The following is a 23,847-nucleotide window of genomic DNA, read 5'->3' as shown; positions in this document are numbered from 1 at the left end:
CCAGCCCTAGACTTAGAGTAGAGAGGAAGGTGATAATGCTTAGAGAAAGTATGCACTGAACTCCAAGTAGCTGCCTCCAAAATATCCTTAGTTGCCACCCCTTAGAAATGCTGTTGAAGTGGCAGTAGCCCTAGTGGAATGAGGCCTAATCCCAGCTGGAATCTCCTTGCCATGATGGGAATAACAAAATGCAATGCAAAACCCAATCCACCTAGAAATAGTTTGTTTTGACACAGGCTTGCCCTGCGAACTCAAGCAAAAGAAACAAACAACTGCTGAGACTGCCTAAAATCCTTAGTCCTGCTCAAATAATAACGCATTGCCTGTGTACATCTAAAGTGTGCAAAATCTTTTCCCCTTTATTTTGGGGGTCTGCATAAAAAGTAGGCAAATGAATAGTTTGGTTTAAAGCCACACTAGAAACCACCTTAGGCATAAAGGAAGGATTAGTACGTAATGATACCCTATCCTTATGGAAAATCAAAAGGGCTCTACTGCCATAAGGGCCTGCAATTCAGACACCCTTCTTGCAGAAGTAATAGCCAACAGAAAAGCAGTCTTCCATGACAAGTATTTCAATTCAGCAGTAGCGCAGGCTCAAAAGGTTGTAGAGTAAGTTTTCCAACACAAAATTGAGATCCCAAGCAGGAGTAGGAGCTCTCGGGGGTCTTATATTCTTTGCCCTCGAAGAATCTGCTTGAACAAAGGATGCGAAAACAATGGTGGGTCACAATCATAGTGAGCTGAAATTGCTGCAGCATGAATCTTAATGGAAGAGAAGGACAAACCTTTGTCCAATAACTCAGTAAGATATTGAAGAGCCACACTCAAATTAGGCTCAGAAATCTCCAAATTCTTTGCTGTACTCCAAAATAAAAATCTCTTCCATTTTTCTGTGACACTTTCCTTGTACTAGGCCTTCTAGCTTCCATAATCACATTTAAAACTTGTTGAGGAAGTTGAGACCTGCTGTGTTTCAACACAGAATATGCCAGGCTGTTAGATGAAGAGAGTGAAGCTTGACATTGAGCAGATGACCGTCCTTCTGAGATAACAGATGTGGAATCAAAGGTAAAGGCCATGGAGGCTTCCTTACCAGACTCCTTAGTAGTGGGTACCAGTGTTGCCGAGGCCAATCTGGAGCTATTAAAATCATCCTTGGCTTGTCTTGTCTGACCTTTAAGAGCACCTTTGGAAGAAGAGGCAGAGGTGGAAAGGCATACACATGAAGATTTTTCCAACTGAAAGACAGAGCATCCACTCTCCAAGCTGTGTGATGAAACCCCTTTGTGCAAAACTTTGGCAGCTGGTGGTTTAGTGGAGAAGCGAACAGATCTATGTCTGGAGTTCCCCATGACACTGTCAATTTCTGAAATACATGAAGATCCAGTTTCCACTCGTGGGGATCCATGATTTGTCTGCTTAACACATCTGCTAAGGAGTTCTGTGCTCCGGCAGAAACCTTGCCTGAAGAGTTAGTTGCAAGCGGAGCGCAGTCTCCCATAAAATCATTGCTTGCCTGCATAGAGGATAAGAATGTGTTCCCCTTGTTTGTTGATGTACCACATGACAGTTGTGTTGTCTGTTAGAATCAACACCTGCCCTGGAAGAAGTAACTCCTTGAAAGCCATTAATGCAAACTGGACTGCTAACATCTCCTTCATGTTGATATGTAGATGCTGTAGTCTGGCAGGCCACTTGTCTTGTATCCACTTTCCATTTAGATGAGCTCCCCAAGCAATGTCCGAGGCATCTGTCGTTAAAATCTGACTCGCCTCTGGCCGGGCCACAGAGAGTCCCTTGTTTAGGTGACATTCCTGAGCCCACCACAAAAATTCTTTTGAAGGCAAGGTATTATTTGAATGACAGTGTCCAAATCCTGGCAGTGCTGTGTCCATACATTTTGAGATACCATTGCAGCTTCCTCATATGCAGTTTGGCATTGGGAAGCACCAGAATACAAGATGCCATGAACCCTAATGCTTGAAGGACTGTCCTTGCAGTCAGCACGGACTGATGAGATAGTTGATGGAAGTAAAGGGATAGACTCTTTTGTTTGTCCGGGGTTAAAAAGGCCATCTGGGCTGCTGTATTCAGTCTCACACCCAGAAAGCACATGTCTTGAGAGGGTACTAGACTGGACTTTATTTCGTTCACAGAATACCCTAGGCATCTTAGCACCGCTATAACATATTCAGATGCTGTAGAAGGTCTTCCTTTTCTTGAGCCAGAATCAGGCAGTCGTCCAAGTAAGGATAGATTTGAATTCCTTGTAGCCTGAAGTAAGCTATCACTGGAGCCAGAACCTTTGTGAATACTCTGGGCAGTAGATAAGCCAAAGGGCAATGCAGAGAACTGATAATGAGAATTTCCAGCTCGAAGACGCAGATACTTCCTGCAACTTAGTCTTATAGGCACATGAAGGTAAGCTTCCTTGAGATCTAAAGTTACCATCCAGTGATCTTTGCCCAGCAGAGGTAAAAGCTGTTGTAACGCCAACATCTTGAACTTGGGAATGTCCAGATAAGTGTTGAGGATAGATAAATCCAAAATTGGTCTCCATGTGTTCCCCTTCTTTGGTACTAGGAACAGGCGAGAATAAAATCCTAGGCCCCTTTCTGATACAGGGACTGGCTGAATGGCCCCTATTTGGAGTAACAGAGAAATTTGCTTGTGAGCCTCTTTCCTTTGTGGAGGAGGAACGTCCGGCATGCCTTTGAAAGGGGGTAATGTATGGAAATAAAACCTGTAACCGTGGTGAATGATATCCAACACCCATCTGTCTTGAGTAATTAAATCCCAATTTTCTTTGAAAAGAGACAGTCTTCCTCCCAAAGGAGCTGCCAGGCGAGAATCTACTGGCAGCTGAAAAGGCAGGTCATTGGGTCTGTTTACTGAAGGACTGACCCTGCCCTCACCAGAAGTCTGAGCAGGTGAACTCCCTGTTCTAGGCCTAAAAGAACCTTGAGCTCTGCCCCTACCACGTCTAGACCTACCCTAGACTGGGAATCATAAGCAGGATATGTCCATCCCTTAGTAGGCCAATTTCTACTAAACTTGGTGGCTGCACCTGCAAAAATCTTTAACAGTTTGCATAGACTTAGCTTTGTCCTCCATTTTCTTTAAAACTGCTTCCACAGGCGAACCAAACAACACATCAGACTGTAAAGGAGCATCCAAAATCCTTGTCTTAACATGCTCAGCTAAATTCTGATCCCTCAACCAGGCATGCCTGCGAGGAACAGAACTAGTGGCAGCCACCCTGGAGGAGGCCTGTACAGCATCAAAACCACATTGCAAAGAATGCTTACCCACTTGTTCAGACACATGAACTAAATCCAGCAACTCTTTACACTCAATACCTTCCGCCAAAGCATCCACCTTAGATTTCAATTGTGAAAGGAGATAATTTTGATATTTTAGCATGTGAAACTGACAATTCAACGCCTGATGGCTAAAGTGGAAGAAGTATACACTTTCTTTCCCCATCTATCCAAAGCCCTTGCCTCTTTATCAGTGGGAACAGGGTTTTTAACAACAGAGGCCTTAACACCTTTAGGTCCCTGAGAAACAGTTTCCGGGTCTGCCCTAGGACTCTTAAAAAGATACTTATGAGCTTCAGGCACCCTATAGTACCTATCAGGTTTAACAGGAGCAGGAGGCAAAGAATCAGGGTTCAGGGAAGCCTCTGCAAAAACATCCTCCACCACATTCAACACAGGAGGTATAGCCAAGGGCCTATGCTGGGGTAAAAACAGGAATTTCTCAAGCCTTATCCTGGAATCAGAGTAATCTTGGCCTTCCCATTTAAAGTGCTCCCTCATGGAATGCAGAGTCTCTGAAAATGAGAAATCCTCAGGAGGAGAAGCTGTAGGAGTGGAATCATCCACATCAGAATCAGAATAAGGAGGATACTCCTGCAAGTCTTCCGCAGAAGACTCAGAAGCCTCTGAACACTGTTCAAAACTCTCAAACTCAGGTTCCACCCTAGGCCTCTTATCAGGAGGGGGCATAGAACCTCTAATCATAGTAATCAAGTCTTCTGCCATTTTAAGCATATGTTTCTTAGGCACAGAACCTGAAGTGCTAGGAGAAGCCCCCACTGAAGCTAAACTTGGCCTACCTCTCAAAGAAGTTTTGGAAACAGAAGGAGAGGCTCTAACTACCTTGGGAAGAGAGGGAAGAACAGTTACCTGAGAAGCCCCTCAGCCTGGCCTACCTCCTGAGAAGGCACATCCTGTAACAGTAAAGTCTCTGCCTGAGACTCCAAAGAAACTCCTGGCAAAACCTCTGGCTCCACTGAGGCCTTCAAAGAACCGACGTCCGACTGCCGCCGGTTCATCAACCCTAGGCTTCACTGTTTTGTCCTTGCGCTTTTGACGGAGCGGGCGCCGGAGCATCCGACGGCATTTTATAATTACAACGCTTCCCAAACACTAACCTGGCACAGTCTAACCATCTCTTAATAGTGCGTTTGTTAAATCTAGCACAAGAGCGCATCCAACAACGCGTGCTCAGGCCCTAAACAAGGTATACACAAGGTATGGTAATCCCTATGAGGTATCTGTTTCCCCACAAGAAATACAGTTATTCACTTTTTCTGACATCCGTTAAATACTGAGGCAAGAAAACCAAAATGTTCTCAACGGGTACTTAGCCAACTTTGATTCGGTCTGAAACTCCGACTTCAGAAAATTTCAGAACGCCAACCTGCACTCGCAACTGCTTCTGCATCGACCATGCGGCAAAAAAAGACTGAGGATATGACGCCGCTCATGCGATTAGTACCCTGACGCATCGACGCCAGTCTAATGCGCCTGACCGACGATCAGCCATATACTTAGTATTCGGGACGACTGACAGCGGACTACCCAATAGTTAGGACTGCAGCAATGTGGAATGAAGAACACTGCTTCCACAGGCCGAACCAAACAACACATCAGACTGTAAAGGAGCATCAAAATCCTTGTCTTAACATGCTCAGCTAAATTCCTGATCCCTCAACCAGGCATGCCTGCGACAAGAACTGGTGGCAGCCGCATAGAAGGGAGGCGCACTTGTACAGCATCAAAACCACATTGCAAAAGAATGTACCCACTTGTTCAGACACATGAAACTAAATCAGCAACTCTTTTACACTCAATACCTTCATGCAAAGCATCACCTTAGATTTCAATTGTGAAAGGAGATAATTTTGATATTTTAGCATGTAGAAACTGACAATTCAGCGCCTCATATTTCAAAGTGGAAGAAGTATACACTTTTCTTTCCCCATCTATCCAAAGAAGCCCTTGCCTCTTTATCCCGAAAGTGGGAACGGGTTTTTAACAACAGAGGCCTTAACACCTTTGGGTCCCTGAAACAGTTCGGGTCTGCCCTAGGACTCTTAAAAGATACTTATGAGCTTCAGGCACCCTATATATGTACCTATCAGGTTTAACAGGAGGCAGGAGGCAAGAATCAGGGTTCAGGGAAGCCTCTGCAAAAACATCCTCCACCATTCAGCACAGGAGGTATAGCCAGGGCCTATGCTACAGGGAGTAAAAGCAGGGAATTCCCTAAGCCTTTTCCTGGAATCAGAGTAATCTTGGCCTTCCCATTTGAAGTGCTCCCTCATGGGTCTGGGGAGTCTCCTGAAAATGAGAAATCCCTCAGGAGGAGAAGCCCAGGGAGTGGAATCATCCACATCAGGAATCAGAATAAAGGGAGGATACTCCTGCAAGTCTTCATAGAGAGACTCAAGCCTCTGAACACTGTTCAAAAGGCACTCTCAAACTCAGGTTTCACCTAGGCCTCTTATCAGGAGGGGGCATAGAACCTCTAATCATAGTAATCAAGTCTTCTGCCATTTTAAGCGCATATGTTTCTTGACAGAACCTGAAGTGCTAGGAGAAGCCCCACTGAAGCTAAACTTGGCCTACCTCTCAAAGAAGTTTTGGAAACAGAGGAGAGCTCTAACTACAGCAGGAAGAGGGAGGAGAACAGTTGCCTGAAGCCCCTCAGCCTGGCCTACCTCCTGAGAAGGCACATCCCTATAACAGTAAAGTCTCTGCCTGAGACTCCAAGAAACTCCTGGCAAAACCTCTGGCTCCACTGAGCCTTCTAAGGAAACCGGCGTCCGGGACTGCGGTTCATCAACCCTAAACTTCACTGTTTTTGTCCTTGGCTTTTTGGACGGTGAACATCCGGCCATTTCAATTAGCGGCTTCAAACGCTAACCTGGCACGGTCTAACCATCTCTCTTAATAGTCGTTTGTTAAATCTAGCACAAGCGGCATCCAACAAGCGTCGTGCTCAGGCCTAAACAGGTATACACAAAATTTAATAGTAATCCCCTATGGGTATCTGTTTCCCACAAGAAGTACAGTTATTCCTTTTTCTCGGCATCCGGTTAAATGCTAGAGGCAGAAAAAACCAAAATATTCTAACTGAGTACTTAGCCAACTTTGATTGGGTCTGAAACTCCGACTTCAGAAATTTCAGAGCGCCAACCTGCACTCGCAAAACTGCTTCTGCATGTCGGACCATCGCGGCAAAAGACTGGCCCCAAGGGATATGGCGTGGCTCATGCGCGTAGGTACCCTGACGTACTGGCGTCAGTCTAATGCGCCTGACCTGACGTCAATACGCATATCACTTTGAGTATGGTTGACTGGACGTGAGGACTACCCCAATAGTTAGGACTGCAGCAATGTGGAATGAAGAACATCCAATATTCACAAAAGTTAGTCTGCACAGCAGTTGCCTGCAACCATGCCCTACCCACGTTTCACACGATTACTCCATCAGCCACTAAACCACAGTCATGCCACTGTTCAACGACACATGAATGCAACTTCCTCGGTTATTCCTCAAACTCAGCATTCCAGACAGATGTCTGCTGTTAGTAGGAAATGTAAAAGAGAAAATCTACTAGAAATGCCTACTAGAGTACTAGCCAATGTTCACAAAAACGTATCTTGTTTCCCTCTCTCCCACTCTACTACAGCCAGTATGTCAAAGCATGCAAGAAAAAGTTTCACAACTATATTACGTGGTAAGAAAAAATGCCTTCTCATCTGATTAAACCTTACACTAGGAGTTAAACCACTGCAGGTATTGTGCAGCCCTAATTATTCTGACTGGTGGCTGGTGTGTGTGTTGTGTGTGTGTGTGTGTGTGTGTGTGTGTGTGTGTGTGTGTGTGTGCGTGTACACGTGTGTGTGTGTGTGTGTGTGTGTGTGTGTGTGTGTGTGTGTGTGTGTACACGTGTGTGTGTGTGTGTGTGTGCGAGTCCAAACGTACATGTCTTTATAACTTCCAGCTACACCTCAAACCCAAGACAGACAAGAACAAATTTACTGTTATTTAGGTTTTTCCTACCACTTAGTGATGCATGTTAAATTTAAAACTGAGCTCAAATGAAACCGTAAGGACACTTTATTAAAAGTGCACATTTAGACAAGCTTTCACACCCAAACCAGATGTTTCATCAAGCAATAGGTAAATGAAAAACAGTTAACACATGTACTCTGTCTACCAATTATGTCACATAACCAATGCTGTTTTAAAGTCACACTAACAGCAAAAATCTACATTGATAAAATGTTCAGCTAATCAAATGAACCAATACAGGTGATAGCTGCTTTTTCTGTTTTGGTGTTTGAACAGTTTTAGTATCAAAAACTGGTTTTAAAGTACAGGTGCTGTTTAATCAGTGCTTTATTAGCCTGTAGGCAGGTGATCCAGTGACATTCATGCAATTTGGTGACAGTAACCAGATCCCTGCACCTTTTACTGCTGTCAATAGTTTCTGAAAGTGAAGCAGACAAGTTCAAATTATTTAAGTGTAAGTCAGCTACAAGCCTCAGGAAAATGAAAAATTGTGAATCCTTTATTTGTTCTTCACCATGGGTAAACACCATGTAAACTGCATTTTGAGAATCACAACATGCACAAAGAATTTGTAAATGTGACTGGTGACAGGATATATGAAAGCAGAGCCTGCAGAAACACGTTAGCAACAAGAACACTTACAAGATGGACAAGCGTCAATTCTTCAACAAACACGTCATCAGGTCATCACATCATTCACAACAGAGCTATTGCTTCAAGCTGCGACTCTCCTAAAGGCCAAGATCCCACCCCACCAGGTCATTTATAGGCTCTCAAGAGATTGCAAAATGCTCCCAATTTGTAATAATGCTCTGTCTAACAAAATAACAACATCAACCAAAAGTCAGAGACAATCAGACATATGGGCAATGGTGTTTTTACCTCTATAAATCACACCAGAAGTTCGGAAAAAAATCTGCCCCTGCACTCTCCTTTCATAGAGTACTATTCATTACTGAAATAAGGAGATAGATTAGGTCATACAGAAGAAAGGAGACTGGACTGTTAGAAATGCTTCAATCCAATACCTGGATATGAGAGAGCATGAATACATTAGGAAAGAAAAGCCAAAGGGGATAACATCTTTGCATGGTACATCATTACGTAACAAGTGAAAGGGGCACATTTGAAACTACACAGGATAAATGAACATCAATGTCAGGTGGAAGGCAAATGACTTACTATTCAATTACAAGGAGGGGGGCAATGGGGGCCTGTTACAAACCTGAAACAGCGGTACAGTACATGTCATAAAGATCTAATAATACCAGTCAGAGAAAACAGTGGGATAAGGGGAGGGAAGAAGTAACCGCTTAAGAGGTTAATGCAGAAATCAAGGAAGCCTTGAAAAACAAAAGATTTTTTTCTGTTGGTATGTTTATATATAGGTCTTCTGCTGGAATTTTCAGTCCCATGCTTAAAAGGTACAAGTGAGTACGCAGGTTGGTGCAGGTAATGTGAAAAAGCAGAAACATACCTCAAAAAGGGCGAGGTTCTTATCACAATACTCATCATCGTCATCGTAGCTAACACTATGGTAGTGACTGTTGTTAAGAAAAACACTGTTCTCTCGTTTTCGAACCTCGTCTGAAAGGAAACAATAGAAATGTCCATTAAAATCTGCAGTGTAAAATTAATTTTATCATTTTTTTCTACACATCTTTTTCATTTGTTTTGCACTGTGCACTTCCTAGTATTTGCATTACAGAGCTGAAGTTGACCTCAGCGCATGTCCATTTCTAGCTAATAAACTACGGCAGCATCCAACAGATACCATAACAAGACCTCAAGTCAAGAGGTGGCCTGGGTCGGTACCCTAAACAAGAAGTAAAATCAAGGATTTGATGCAAGTCACCCCACAATTACAATAACTTTAGAATAAATACATTTCTAGGATGACTAAAATTATCTTTCTTAGGTTTTTAATTATGTAAAAGAAATTCTGTCTATACCATGGGGCGGATTCAATAAAGCCTACACTAAGTGTACACGACATGTCATCAATAAAATTCTTATCACATTTTTTGTGCTTTCTAGTCACTCAGAATGAGTGCATTAAGTGTACATGTAGTCTACACTTTGTGGTAATCTTTATGAATCCCTGTCAGTATTTAAAGCTGCAAGAATATCAGCAGCAAAACTAAAATTAGGAGGAAGAATGTGTGAGTTATGTCTGTACTGTCTGTTCACTCAGAATGCTGTACACAGTGTAAGCTTTACTGAATCTGGCCCTATATCTTTTTTTAATTTTAAAAAGCAATTTAACACTGCTAACTCATGTTAAAATACTTATCAAAAGTGTGCATACAAGTATATCTCATATTTCGTACCTTTATAAGCATGCAATTCTGTTAAGGTCTGGAAAATAGTACAAGTAAGTAACCCAGATGTTGTAATCTTACTAGCACAAATTACAATAACTCTAGGCATATTTTCAAGGCCCCAGAACAAAGTCAACCACAAGTAAACACAAGTGTCTGAAATGTAAACTTCAAATAATTAGCCAAGACAGAACAGACTTGAGGTTTCATATCCTTAATGTTCCTCAGAAAATGATGGGCTTCTACTAGCTGGCCAATGACATTTCTCACTAACAGATTGTAGAAAACTGAGAAGGTCAAGAGAGTTAAGAATGCTGCAGTCTAGTGTGACAAGGACAACAAGCCTCCGAGGCCTCCATTAACCATAAGGGACCTATTCTGAACAGTTGCCCATAAGGTGGATGCATTCCACTCCATACTATAACTGTAGCTCAAGAAATTTCTTGGCCACTAAACTGTCCCCAACAGTTCTCACAGATACCTTAAAGAGAACAAAGGATCTGTTTCTGGAATCACTCCAAAAGGATGGATGGCTCATTATTTATGAGCACTACAACAGTATCTTCTAAGCTACAGCTAGAAAAGGGGGAACGAGGTGTCACTGTGTTACAACATCAAGCATAAGTGGCAAGAAAGTACAGTTGTGTACACTTACGATAAATGTAGATGTTCGAGTGTATTCACTGTCGCAGTATACATAAAGTACAGTTGTGTACACTTACCATAAATGTAGATGTTTGAGTGTATTCACTGTCTAGTATACATAAAGAATACAATGTTGTATACACTTACCATAAATGTAGATGTTTGAGTGTATTCACCATAGTACAGTTGTGTACACTCTACCATAAATGTAGATGTTCCTGGGAGTGAGATCCAATTCATCGCAGTATACATAAAGTACAGTTGAAGAAACACTTCACCATAAATGTTGATGTTCGGAAAAAGTATTCAACCGTCACAGTATACATAAAGTACAATTGTGTACATCTTCACCATAAATGGTATTCACTGTAAGCGGTATACGCAAAAGTACAGTTGGTGCCAGTACACACTACTCATAAATGTAGATGCTTTCGAGTGTATTCACTGTCGCAGTATACATAAAGAATTACAGTTGTGTACACTCTACCATAAATGTAGATGTTCAGTGTATTCACTGTCGTGAGTAGTACATAAAGAGTACAGTTGTGTTACACTTTGCCATAAATGTTGATGTTCGAAAGTGTATTCATAACTGTCACAGTATACATAAAGTACAGTTGTGTACACTTATCATAAATGTAGATGTTCGAGTGTATTCACTGTTGCAGTCATCACATTTGGGTTATCCCTACCAGGGTAGCCCTCGGCTGGGCCAAATACCAGAGGCTTAGTCTTTCTGCGTTGGTTGCTGTCACATCAGGACTGACATCAGATTGTCAGTAGTATAAAGTAAAGCAGCCGACGCCATTACATCAGTTTTTCTTGCCCTAACCTGTCAGGAGCCCCCAAGTAGAAGCCAGGTTCTGGTGGAGGAACCCCACCATTAGAAAGTAAATACCAATAAGTCCCTTGTAAGGAAAGAGAAGAAAAGGGTGGATGGAGGGAGGGAAACCAGGCCTGCAACAGTAAATACACTCGGACATCTCCATTTATGGTAAGTGTACACAACTGTACTATGTTCTTCGTGTTTCACTGCTGCAGTCATTACATTTGGGTTGATTCCCAAAGCTGAGTAGATGGGTGGTGGCAGTCAAGGAAATTAGGGGATGGCTAGGATGCCCTGCAAGATTGCAGAGGCAAACCCTGCCCTAGATTTGGAGAAGAGAGGCAGGTGGAACATGTTTGGTAAAAGTGTGAACAGATGTCCAGGTGGCTGCCTCCAGGATGTCCCTGGTGGGGACTTCTCTGAGGAAAGCTGCAGAGGTGGAGGCTACTCTGGTATAGTGAGTCCTGACCATCTTCTGGGGAGGCTTTCCATGTTGTTTGTAGCAGAAATGGATGCAGTGTGCTATCCATTTGGAAATGGGTTTCTTTGGAGATGGCTTTGCCTTCTGCCCCTATAGCAAAGCTAACCAGCAATTGATCAGACTTTCTGAAGCATTTAGTCCTGTCTAGATAAAATCTAAGCTGTATGTGCACATCTATAGAGTGCAGGAGCCTTTCCCCCTTGTTCTGGGGATTAGGAAGAAAGGTGGGCAAATGAATGGATTGGTTGAGAGCCACACTGAACACCACCTTGGGCATGAAGGATGGCTTAGTTCTGTGGGATATCCTGTAAGCATGGAAGATGATGAAGGGTTCAACAGCCATGAGTGCTTGCAACTTGGACTCTTCTGGCTGAAGTGATGGCCAGAAGGAATGCTGTCTTTCAAGAGAGAAATTTTAGCTCTGCAGAAGAAGCTGGTTCGAAGGGGGGCAGGGTGAGATTTTCCAACACAAAGTTAAGGTCCCAAGCTGGAGTTGGTGCTCTTCTGGGTGGCCTCAAGTTGCTAGCCCTTCTTAGCAACTGTTTGATCACAGGGTGTGAGAAAAGGGGCTGCTCAGTGTGGAAATGAGCAGAGATAGCAGAAGCATTAATTTTTATAGAGGAAAAAGAGAGGCCACTGTGTAGCAGGTCAGCTAAGTAATCCAGGATGAGAGAGAGGGAGGGAGGGCTGTGCCATATTGGCTCCCTTAGCCTGAATCCAGGTGCAGAACCTTTCCCATTTGTCAGCATAAGACTTTTTAGTGCAAGGGGGTCTGGCCTCATGTACAACATCTAGAACCTGTTTACTGAGGTTGGCAGATTGTTCAGGGGTTACGGAATAAGCCAAGCTGCCAAATTGAGTGTCTGCAATTGGGGGTGCATGAATTTCCCTTCCCTCTGGGTTAGGAGGTTTGTGAATCTGAGGAAGATGCCATGGTGGCAGTGGGGGCAGGCTGTGCAGCAAGGGGTACTAGTGCTGGCGAGGCCAGTCTGGAGCTATAAGAATTGTCCTTGGTTTTCCTTCTTTATTTTGAGCAGCACCCTGGGGATGAGGGGAAGTGGAGGAAAGGCACAGACCAATAGCTTGACTAAGGGGAAGGACAGGGTATCCACTTTCCAAGCCATGCAGTGATGCTCCCTGGTGCAGAATTTGCTGAGCTGATTGTTGGTGTGGGAGGCAAAGAGGTTGACCTTTTTGGTGCCCCACTTCTGAGTTATTAGGGTGAAGGTTCTTCTGTTGAGCTGCCACTCGTGTGGGCCCAGACATAGTCTGATGTGTCTGTGGTGAGGGTCTGAGCAGTGTGGGGTGGTGAGAAAGGTAGTCCCTTGTTGTGGGAGCATGCTGTTGCCCACCAAAGACAATCTTTTCTGAGGCAAGGAATTATAGGTATAAGAGTCTCCAGGTCTTGAGAGTGTTGACACCAAAGGCTCTTTAGGTACCACTGAAATTTCCTCATATGTAGTCTGACATATGGAATGAGTAATATGCAAGATGCCATGAACCCCAGGGCTTGCAGGATCTTCCTGGCAAATAACTGTGGTCTGGGTGCTAGTCGAGAGAAGTAGGGTGGCAGGAAAATTTTCTTTTCTGATGTAAGGAATGCCATCTGGGATGCTGTGTCCAGGCTTGCTCCCAGGAATATAATCCTTTGGGTAGGCACCTGTTTTGATTTCTTTTCGTTGATTGTGTACCCTAGGGAGATTAGTAAGGACTTTACACACGCCAGGTGCTTGAGCAGCTTCTCCTGGCTGTCTGCCTGAATTAGGCAGTTGTCTAAGTATGGGTAAATCTGGATATTCCTTTGTCTGCGAAAGGCAATGGCCAGAAAGTACAGTTGTGTACACTTACTATAAATGTAGCTGTTCGAGTGTATTCACTGTTGCAGTCATCACATTTGGGTTATCTGCTTACAGTAGCCCTCAGTCGGCCTGATTCTCTAAAAATTGGTCCTTTCCTGCCTCTTCCAGGCCTTCTCAGTCCAAACCCAGAACCAGCAGAACACCCAGGCTTCAGTCCTAGGTGTAAAGTACTTGCTTTTGAGCCTCTTCCCACTGGTTTGAAAGTAAATCTGGGAACCCTTTTGGAGTTGGAAGGGTGTGGAAAGATTTGTATCCCTGGGACACTATGTTGAGAACCCAGCGGTCATTGATAATGGTAGCCCAGGTGTTCATGAAAGGTGAGTTTTCCTCCTATTGGTAAGAATCCTTGTGATGTCTTACCATAAGGGGTGGCTTAGAACACCCTGGTTTTGAAGTGGAAGTAGTCCACTGCTTAGATATCTGCATTCCCTGTGGCTGCTGTCTGGGGGGGGGTTCTGGTTCCCCTGGGACTGGCTTAGTGGGACCAGTGCTTGGTGGGACAATGCCTGGTGAATCTGGGTGGCTGGACCTGTAAGAAATCCTTAACTGTCTGCATAAACTTTGCTTTTTCTTCCATCTTTTTTATGACCTCTTCTGCTATAGTGCCAAATAGGATGTCTTTGTGCAAGGGGGCATCCTACAATTTAGATTTGATATGGTCTGGCAAGGGCTGTTCCTTAAGCCATGCATGCTGTCTAATGACCGATCCAGTGACTGCTGCCCTGCAAGAAGCTTCTAGGGCATCAAAACCACAGCGCAAGGTGTGTTTAGTTACTTGACTTGCAGAATGCATTAACTCTTGTAAATCTTTAGATTCTGCACAAGCAGGAAAGGAAGACATTTTTTGTTTAGTTCCAGGCATGTTGCTGGAAATTTTAGTATATAGGTTCATAGGTTCATATTAGGCTATCTGCCTAGCGATTTATAAGCCTAGCTAGAGTGTGTTTGGCTGCCACCCATTTTAAATTAATTTTACATGCCCTTTTTCGAGAGTTAGTATATCAGCCTGTCTAACAGTGACACAGAAGTGATAGGGGTATCCCATCCACTCATCAAGATTCCTCTTGAAGAGAGTCAATGAGGACTCTGCCTAACCTGGACTGGATTTTATTCCAGAGTGAAGGGAGCTCTAAGTGAATCTGTCCCTCCAGCATGTCCTATTTATTTCAATGCTGAGGTTCAAGTCTCGAGCTGTAGTCATGGGATTTGGATTTTCTGAGGTGCAGCATGTCCATTAATTCCAGGTACATGGTTTATACGCCAGGCACAGATTGCCTCTGAGCAGGTGGTATGCCACTGAGTAGAGCTGGAGTTTCTTAACTGCCCATATGGCATCTGTCTGAGCCCTTTGATCCTCTTGGTGAGGTACTTTTGGGGTCTTTCCAGTTGCTGCAGGTGTCTAGTAAGGTACATCCCAAAAGGGCATTGTACTCAATTATGGGCCTGATGAGGGATGAGTAAAGAGGCACGATGACCTCCTGATCTAGATGTGAATCCTTCAAGGATTAGGGTGGGCTATATAAATGTTTTTCTAACCACTTTGGCTGTGTCAAATCTAAGAGATTGCAGTATCAACTTGGGTCCCCAGGTCCCTAATTACTTGTTCTGTATTTAATGGATTACCATGTGGTAATTTGTGGGTACTTTGTTTTTGCCAAAGGATGATACACTTTTGGCAGCTTGAGGCCATGGCTCTGGGCACCAGTTGTCTGTTTCTATGAGGCACTTTGGAGGATGTCAGGTCGCTGAGAGTCGATTATGGCGCCCAGTTTGCAGTCATCTGCGAATAGCCACAGTCCTTCCATGTTGGCCTGTACCTCCAAGAAATATATCACCAGAGGTCCCAGGACTGAGCCTGTCCACATGTAAGATGATGACAAGGCTCCAGCACTAACCATGTGGGTTCTGTGCCAGTTTGCAACCCATCTAGTGACACAGGAGTTTATATTTAAGCTGGTGAGCTTATCTATAATGCCCGAGTGGGTAATTGCATCGAAGGCTGTTTTCCAGGTAGGCTGTGGGACCACCTCCTGCAATGGCCTTGCAGACTGTTTCAAAGAAATCAACCAGGCCAGAGGCAGGATCTGCCCTTAATAAAGCCGAACTGTAAGGTCCCAGGTCTGTAAGCTTGGGGCTCTCCTGGGTGGTCTTAAGTTTTTGGCCCCTCTGAGGAACTGCTTGAGCAGTGGATGAGAAAAGAGAGGTGGTTCTGTGTTGTAATGAACTGAAATGGCTGAGGCATGAATTTTGATGGAGGAAAAATAAAGGCCTTTGTGAAGCATCTCAGTTAAGTATTGAAGAATCTGAGGTAAATTGGGCGCTGCTGTGCCCATCCCTTGAGTTTGGTTCCAGGCACAGAATCTTTTCCATTTTTCAGCACAGGATTTTCTAGTACTAGGCCTCCTTGCCTCCAAAATTACATCCAACACTTGTTTACTGAGGGATGGTAATGGACAGATTAGGTAATTAGCCAGGCTGCCAGGTTCAGGGTTTGAAGCGGAGGGTGCAGAATCTGGCCCTCCTGCTGAGACAGCAGAGTAGGGGACTGAGGCAGGTGCCATGGAGCCAGCAGTGACACACTGTGCAAGAGGGGGTACCAGTGTTGGCGTGTCCAGTCTGGTGCAGTCAGTATTGTCCTTGTTTGTTTGTCTTGTTTGATCTTTAGTAGTAACTTGCAGAGGAGAGGCAGAGGAGGAAAGACATAAACCGATAGATTTTTCCAGCTGAAGGACAGGGCATCCACTTTCCAAGCTTGTTTGTGTGGAGTCCTTGTGCAGAATTTGTCCAATTGTAGTTCTGAGGGGAGGCAAACAGGTCTATATCTGGGCTCCCTCATTTGTTTATCAACATGTTGAAAGTCTTTGGCTCCAGTTTCCACTCGTGTGGGTCCATGAGATTTCTGCTTAGTTCGTTTGCCAGTGTATTTAGTTTTCCTGGCAGGAACTGAGCCTGTAGATGCACTTGATAGCTCAAGGCTGTGTTCCACAGTACCATGGCTAGTCTGCAGAGGGGGTATGAATGGATACCCCCCCTGCTTGTTTATGTACCACATAACAGTAGTGTTGTCCGTCTTTACCATTAATTGTCCTGGAAGAATGTGGTCCGTGAAGGCTGTCAGAGCATTCTGTACATCTAACATTTCTTTTTGATTGATATGCAGGTGCATTTGACTTGGGTTCCATTTGCCCAGAATGCACTTCCCTGCCAGGTGAGCCGCCATGTGCATAGTCTGATGCATCTGTTGCTAGGGTTTGGGTGGCAGGGGGTAGAGTGAATGGTAGTCCCTTGTTTTGGTGGCAGGGCTCTGCCCACCAAAGGAACTCTAACTGTAGGCAAGGAATGATAGGAATTATTGCTTCTTGATCCTGAGAATGTTGACACCATAGGCTTTTTAGATACCACTGTAGTTTCCTCATATGCAGTTTTGCATATGGAATTAGTAGAATGCAGGAGGCCATGAACCCCAAGGCTTGCAGTATTTGCCTTGCAAATAGCAGGGTTTTTGTGGCCATTAGTTTCAAGTAAGTTGTCAAATGAATTTGTTTCTCTGGCGTGAGGAAAGTCATCTGGGAAGTTGTGCTCAAGCTTGCTCCCAGGAATATAATTTGCTGACAGGGTACCAGATGTGATTTCTTTTCGTTTATGGTGTACCCCAGACAAGTTAGCATTTTTTGTACAAATGCCAGATGATTCAAAAGTATGTCCTGGCTTTCTGCCTGAATTAGACAATCGTCCAGGTATGGGTATATTTGAATATTTCTTTGCCTGCAAAATGCAAAGACTGGAGCTAGGCACTTTGTGAATACCCTGGGTGCAGTAGATAAGGCAGTGCAGAGAACTGATAGTGCATGTTGCCTGCTTTGAAGCGTAGGTATCTTCTGCAAGATTCCCTGATTGGGATGTGCAGGTAGGCTTCCTTTAAATCCAATGTTGCCAACCAGGCATCCTTGTCTAGCATGGGAAGCAACTGGTGAAGAGTTAGCATCATGAATTTTAAAATCACCAAAAAGGTGTTTAGGATGGAAAAGTCAAGGATAGGACACAATGAGTTGTCTTTTCTGGATACGAGGAAAAGTCTTGAGTAAAAACCTTGTCCCTTTTTCCTCTTCTGGTACAGTTTGAATAGCCTTTATGCTTAAGAGAGAGAATACTTGCTTTTGAGCCTCTGCCCACTGATTTGGGGGTAGCTCTGGCCAACCATTTGGGGTTGGAAACATGTGGAAGTGAAATCTGTATCCTTGGGGCACTATATTTAAAACCCATTTGTCCTGGGTAATACGTTCCAAGTTTTTGGCCTGCAGACCAATCTTTCCCCCTAAAGGAGCAGGCAGTTGAGAAGTGCTTGGAAGTTTTAAAGTTAAGTCATTGAGACAGCTTACCATAGGGGGGAGTCTTACTACTCCCTGATTTGGAAGTGGGAGCCCCCACTGCCTAGTCTTGTGCGCACCCTAGGACTGAAGCCTGGGTGTTCTGCTGGTTCTGGGTTTGGACTGAGAAGGCCTGGAAGAGGCAGGAAAGGACCAATTTTTAGAGGGACAATGCCTACTAAATCTTGGAGGCTGAACTTGTAAGAAATCTTTAACAATTTGCATAGATTTAGCTTTTTCTTCCATCTTTTTAAGAACTCCTTCTGCTTTGTTGCCAAACAGGCAGTCCTGATTTAAGGGAGCATCCAGCAATTTAGTTGTAACATGATCTGGCAAAGATTGTTCCTTAAGTCAAGCATGCCTTCTAAGTACAGACCCGGTGACAGTAGCCCTGCAAGATGCCTCTAGTGAATCAAAACCACATTGCAAAGTTTGTTTTCCAACCTGTTCAGCAGAATGCATTAAATCCTATAAATCCTTATTTTCAGCATAATCAGGAATTAACATAATTTTCTGTTTAAGCAATCCAATAATATGCTTATGATACTTTATCATATGAAACTGACAATTTAAGGCCCTGGTGGCCAAGGTTGCAGAGGTGTATACCTTCTTACCCCATCTATCCAGGGCCCTGGAGTCTCTGTCAGAGGGGGTATGATTTTTGGCAGTAGTAGCCTTAACGCCCTTGGGTCCCTGTGAAATGGTCTCAGGATCCGCAGTAGGATTTTTAAAAAGGAACTTGTGAGAGTTAGGAACCCTATAATATCTATCAGGTTTTCTGGGAGCAGGCGGTAAAGAGTCAGGGGCCAAGCTAGATTCAGAAAAGGCATCATCAACAATGTCTAGCACAGGAGGGATAGCTAAAGGCCTGTGTTGGGGCAGTAGTAAAAAATCCCTAAGCCTCTTTTTAGAGTCAGGGTAATCCTGGCTTTCCCAGTGAAAATGCTCTCTAGTAGTATGCAAGGTTTCACCAAAAGAAAAATCCTCTGGGGGAGAAGCAGAGGGAGTAGAGTCTTCTGCATCAGAATCCTCATAGGTAGATAAGGGTAAATCCTGGTCATCAGAGGGAACAGAAAATTCAGAATCCTGATCAGAAGTATCATAAGCCAATTCAGTTCTAGGTCTCTTAGAGGGGGAAGGTTGGCTTCCTCTGATTAAAGTTATAAGGTCTTCAGCCATTCTTATCATTTGTTTTTTAGGCATAGAGGCCTGACCATGTGGTCTGGGCGTCGAGTTTTCTAGGCATGGTTTGAGTATTAGGCCTAGAAGAAGAAGATGGCGTCGGTTTAATATGCAAGGCAGTAGGCTTGAATACACCCTCAGACGCCGGTGCCTGCACAGCGGCTCTGGACCCATCCAAGGTAGAGACATCCACAGGTTCCACAGCTGAAGCATCTTGTGGCATACCAGACTCTGAATAGGTCTCAGTAGAGGCCTGCGAATCTAAAGCAGTGGGTATCAGGGGCTGTGAAAGCACCACACTGAGTACCAGCGAACTGGCGACTACTTTAGGAGAAGTGTCATCGGCAGCTTTGGACCTAGGCGGCGTGTCTATGTCTTTATCTTTGCATTTTTTCAGAATGTCGGTAGTCGGTTGGCTTACCAAAGACATATCTGAATAATTGAACCGAGTACCAACATATTTAGAAGCGAAAATATACTGACGACGAATAGTTTGTGGTTTAAATAAGGCACAAAACTGACAGCGAGGTACGTTGTGGTCAGGGCCTAGGTAAGGAATAGAGTATGAATGAAAATCTTTATGAGGTATTTGCTTTCCACAACAAATACAATTAGTGACTTTTACTGACATCAGTTTAGAGCAAGAAAAAGTTTCCCCAATGGGATACTTAGCTTTAGTTGAAGACTTTGGTTCTGAAACTCGAAAATGAAAATTTCAGGAGTTGACCAACCGGCACTTGTGAACTGCTTCTGCTTCGGGTACAGCATGGCAATAAAGACTGATGTAACGGCGTCGGCTGCATGCTTTATACCCCTGACTACCTGACGTCACAGAAGATGAGACAGCAACCGACGCAGGACAAAAGACTCTGATAATCAGGCCGACTGAGGGCTACTGCAAGCAGATAACCCAAATGCGATGACTGCAACAGTGAAACACGAAGAACATCCAAACATTTTGTGAAAACTCTGGGAACAGTAGATAAGCCAAAGGGAAGCGCAGAGAACTGAAAGTGCTGAGATCCTGCCCTGAAACAGAGATATTAGTAATGTGGAGGTAAGCCTCTTTTAGATCTAGGGTGGCTAACCAAGCATCCTTGGTGAGCATGAGTAGCAGCTGATGGAGGGTGAGCATTTCAAATGTTGGGATCACCAGGAAGGTGTTTAGAATGGATAGATCAAGGATGGGGCAACAGGTGCCCTCTTTTCTGGATACCAGAAAAAGTCTGGAGCTGAAACGTTGGCCTATCTGTTCTGCAGAAACGTGTTCTACTGCCCTCATAGAGAGCAGGGAAAGTACTTGCTTTTGAGCCTCTTCCCACTGGCTTGAAAGTAGATCTGGGAACCCTTTTGGGGTTGGAAGGGTGTGAAAGATTTGTATCCCTGCGACACTATGCTGAGAACCCAGCGGTCATTGATAACGGTGGCCCAGGTGTTCATGAAAGGTGAGTTTTCCTCCTATTGGTAAGAATCCTTGTGAGTTCTTACCATAAGGGGTGGCTTAGAACACCCTGGTTTTGAAGTGGAAGTAGTCCACTGCTTAGATATCTGCATTCCCTGTGGCTTCTGTCTGGGGGGGGGGGGTCTGGTTCCCCTGGGACTGGCTTAGTGGGACAAGTGCTTGGTGGGACAATGCCTGGTGAATCTGGGTGGCTGAACCTGTAAGAAATCCTCTGGGTGGCTGGATCTGTAAGAAATCCTTAACTGTCTGCATAGACTTTGCTTTTTCTTCCATCTTTTTTATGACCTCTTCTGCTATAGTGCCAAATAAGATGTCTTTGTGCAAGGGGGCATCCTACAATTTAGATTTGATATGGTCTGGCAAGGGCTGTTCCTTAAGCCATGCATGCTGTCTAATGACCGATCCAGTGACTGCTGCCCTGCAAGAAGCTTCTAGGGCATCAAAACCACAGCGCAAGGTGTGTTTAGTTACTTGACTTGCAGAATGCATTAACTCTTGTAAATCTTTAGATTCTGCACAAGCAGGAAAGGAAGACATTTTTTGTTTGAGGAGTTCCAGGGTATGTTGCTGAAATTTTAGTATATAGGTTCATAGGTTCATACTAGGCTACCTGCCCTAGTGCATTTATAAGCCTAGCCAGAGTGTGTTTGGCTTTCGCCACCAATTTTAAATTAATTTTGCTATGCCCTTTTTCGAGGTTAGTATACCGTGCCTCTGTCTAACAGTGACACACAAGTGATACCTGGGGTAAACCTATGATCTCCCATCCATTCATCAAGATTCCTCTTGAAGAGAGTCAATGAGGGACTATGCCTAACCTGGACTGGGATTTTATTCCAGAGTGAAGGGAGCCTCTGGGTTATGAATCTGTCCCTCCAGCATGTCCTATTTATTTCAATGCTGAGGTTCAAGTCTCTCGAGCGCGTAGCTCGATGGGATTTGGATTTTCTGAGGTGCAGCATGTCCATTAATTCCAGGTTGGACATGGCTTTATACGTCAGGCACAGATCGCCTCTGAGCAGGTGGTATGCCACTGAGTAGAGCTGGAGTTTCTTTAACCGGGCAGCATATGGCATCTGTCTGAGCCCTTTGATCCTCTTGGTGAGGTACTTTTGGGGTCTTTCCAGTTGCTACAGGTGTCTAGTAAGGTACATCCCAAAAGGGGCATTGTACTCAATTATGGGCCTGATGAGGGATGAGTAAAGAGGCATGATGACCTCCCGTGATCTAGATGTGAATCCCTTCATGATTAGGTGGGCTATATAAAATGTTTTTCTAACCACTTTGGCCACGTGGTTGTCAAATGAGAGATTGCTATCAACTTGGGTCCCCAGGTCCCTAATTACTTCTTCTGTACTTAATGGATTACCACCTATGTGGTAATTTGTGGGCACTGTTTTTGCCAAAGGGATGACTATACACATTTTGGCGTTTAGCTTGAGGCCATGGCTCTGGCACCAGTTGTCTGTTTCTATGAGGCACTTTTGGAGGATGCTTGTGTCGGCTGGAGAGTCGATTATGGCACCCAGTTTGCAGTCATCTGCGAACTTGGTCAGCCACAGTCCTTCCATGTTGGCCTGTACCTCCAAGAAATATATACCGAACAAGAGAGGTCCCAGGACTGAGCCTTGTGGGACGCCACTTGTAACTGGTTTGGAGTCTGACATGGCTCCAGCAATTCTAACCATGTGGGTTCTCTCCTTGAGCCAGTTTGCAACCCATCTAGTGACACAGGAGTTTATATTTAAGCTGGTGAGCTTATCTATAATGCCCGAGTGGGGTACTGTATCGAAGGCTTTTGCGAGGTCCAGGTAGGCTGTGTGGACCACCTTCCCCTCGTCAATGGCCTTGGTGACTGTTTCAAAGAAATCAACCAGGCTTAAGAGGCAGGATCTGCCCTTAACAAAGCCGAACTGGGTAGGATCCAGTGTCTGTAGGTCCCCAATATCTTTATTTATGAGGTCCATGATGATCCTTTCCATAGCTTTGCAGACCAAGCTAGTCAGGCTTATGGGGCGATAGTTTTCAGGATCCGTTGAGGCACCACTTTTGTGGAGAGGGACCACTGTTGCTGTACGCCACTCTTTGGGTACATATCCTGTAGTAAGGCTGAGATTGAACAGTAGTTTAATGTTTGGGTTTGCTCTTCTTGGAGTTCATGTAGGACGCAGCCCGGGACACCGTCTAGTCCCATTGATGCTGTGTTTTTTGCTTTGGAGAGGGTGGCTCTTACCTGAGCATCTGAGATGTCAGGGGGGTAGTACTCTGCTGGGATAGATATTTGCCCTTTTGGTGGGGCGGGAGGAGAGAAGTTTGCGCTGAACCTGTCAGCTAGGATGTTGGCAATGTCTGTGGGTTTGGTGTATTTTTTTTCATTTTGGACTAATTCTGAGCATATCTGGGAATTCCCACCCAGGTTCCTAACATAACTAAAGAAAGCCTTGTGATTATCCTTACTGTCCTGTGCAATTTTTCTCTCGAAGCTGGCCTTAGACAATTTTATGAGTGCCCGTAGTTTTTTGCTAATACTGATTAGAGATGCCTTCCCTTTTTGGGATTTTGCTCTATCATGTAGTAGATTCCTCCTTCTATTGTATAGTTTGTTTATGGCTGGGGTCCACCAGACAGGATGTCTGCCTTTGGAGGATTGGGTCTTGGTTTTATTTGGGATTGCATGATCCATGCATTCCTGAAGGTGTTCATAGAATGCGTTTATAAAGGATTCTGCAGTCTGGGCCGTATTTTCCACAGGCCCAGGGGCATTGAAGGATTCCACCTCGGTTTTGAGGAGTGTGAAATTTGCTTTAGAGAAGTTTTTCTCTGTGGTTTTCTGGGCAGGGGGTGAGGTTGGGATGTGAATATCCAGTGAGATTAGTTTATGGTCTGATCTTACCAGTGAGGGATACACTTCTGGTCTGGAGCATAGAGTCCCCATGTTGGTGATGATCAGGTCCAGTATGTTTTCCCCTCTTGTGGGAGTGGTAACAAGTTGTTCCATAGCATTTGAGTTTATAAATTCTAGGAACCTTTGGGCTATGGTGTTGGAGCTAGAGTAATGCTCCCAGTCTATGTTTGGGTAGTTGAAGTCGCCCAATATAATGGTGTTTGGAGAGACCTTCATATTTTCCAGTGTTCTCAGGAAGGCCGAGTGGGGTTCCTGGGTTTGGGAGGGTGGTCTGTAGCAGGCTATAAACTGGAAGGCAGTTTTACCCACTGTTAGTTGCACATGGATAGTCTCTGACGCTTCGTGCTGTGCCACCAACCTGGAGGTGTGGGTATCTTTGACGAATATTGATACTCCCCCTCCTTTTGTGGTTCAGTCCAGGTTTT

General features: G+C 44.4%; 1 protein-coding gene across 1 annotated transcript in view; it reads right to left on the bottom strand.

The window, feature by feature from the left end:
- Nucleotides 1-23,847, bottom strand: part of LOC122790513 (solute carrier family 12 member 6-like) — a 1,559,275-nt gene that overhangs the window by 631,827 nt on the left and 903,601 nt on the right. Inside the window, exon 3 of the mRNA XM_044058063.1 lies at nucleotides 8,852-8,961. Coding sequence (XP_043913998.1) covers nucleotides 8,852-8,961 — 110 coding nt within the window. The remainder of the gene's footprint in view (nucleotides 1-8,851; nucleotides 8,962-23,847) is intronic.

Source organism: Protopterus annectens, chromosome 16.part0, assembly GCF_019279795.1.
Source record: "Protopterus annectens isolate FY-2018-M chromosome 16.part0, PAN1.0, whole genome shotgun sequence".
NCBI classification, from domain to species: domain Eukaryota; kingdom Metazoa; phylum Chordata; order Ceratodontiformes; family Protopteridae; genus Protopterus; species Protopterus annectens.
Note: the sequence above shows the minus strand (reverse complement) of the source record. Positions and strands in the feature narration are given on the sequence as shown.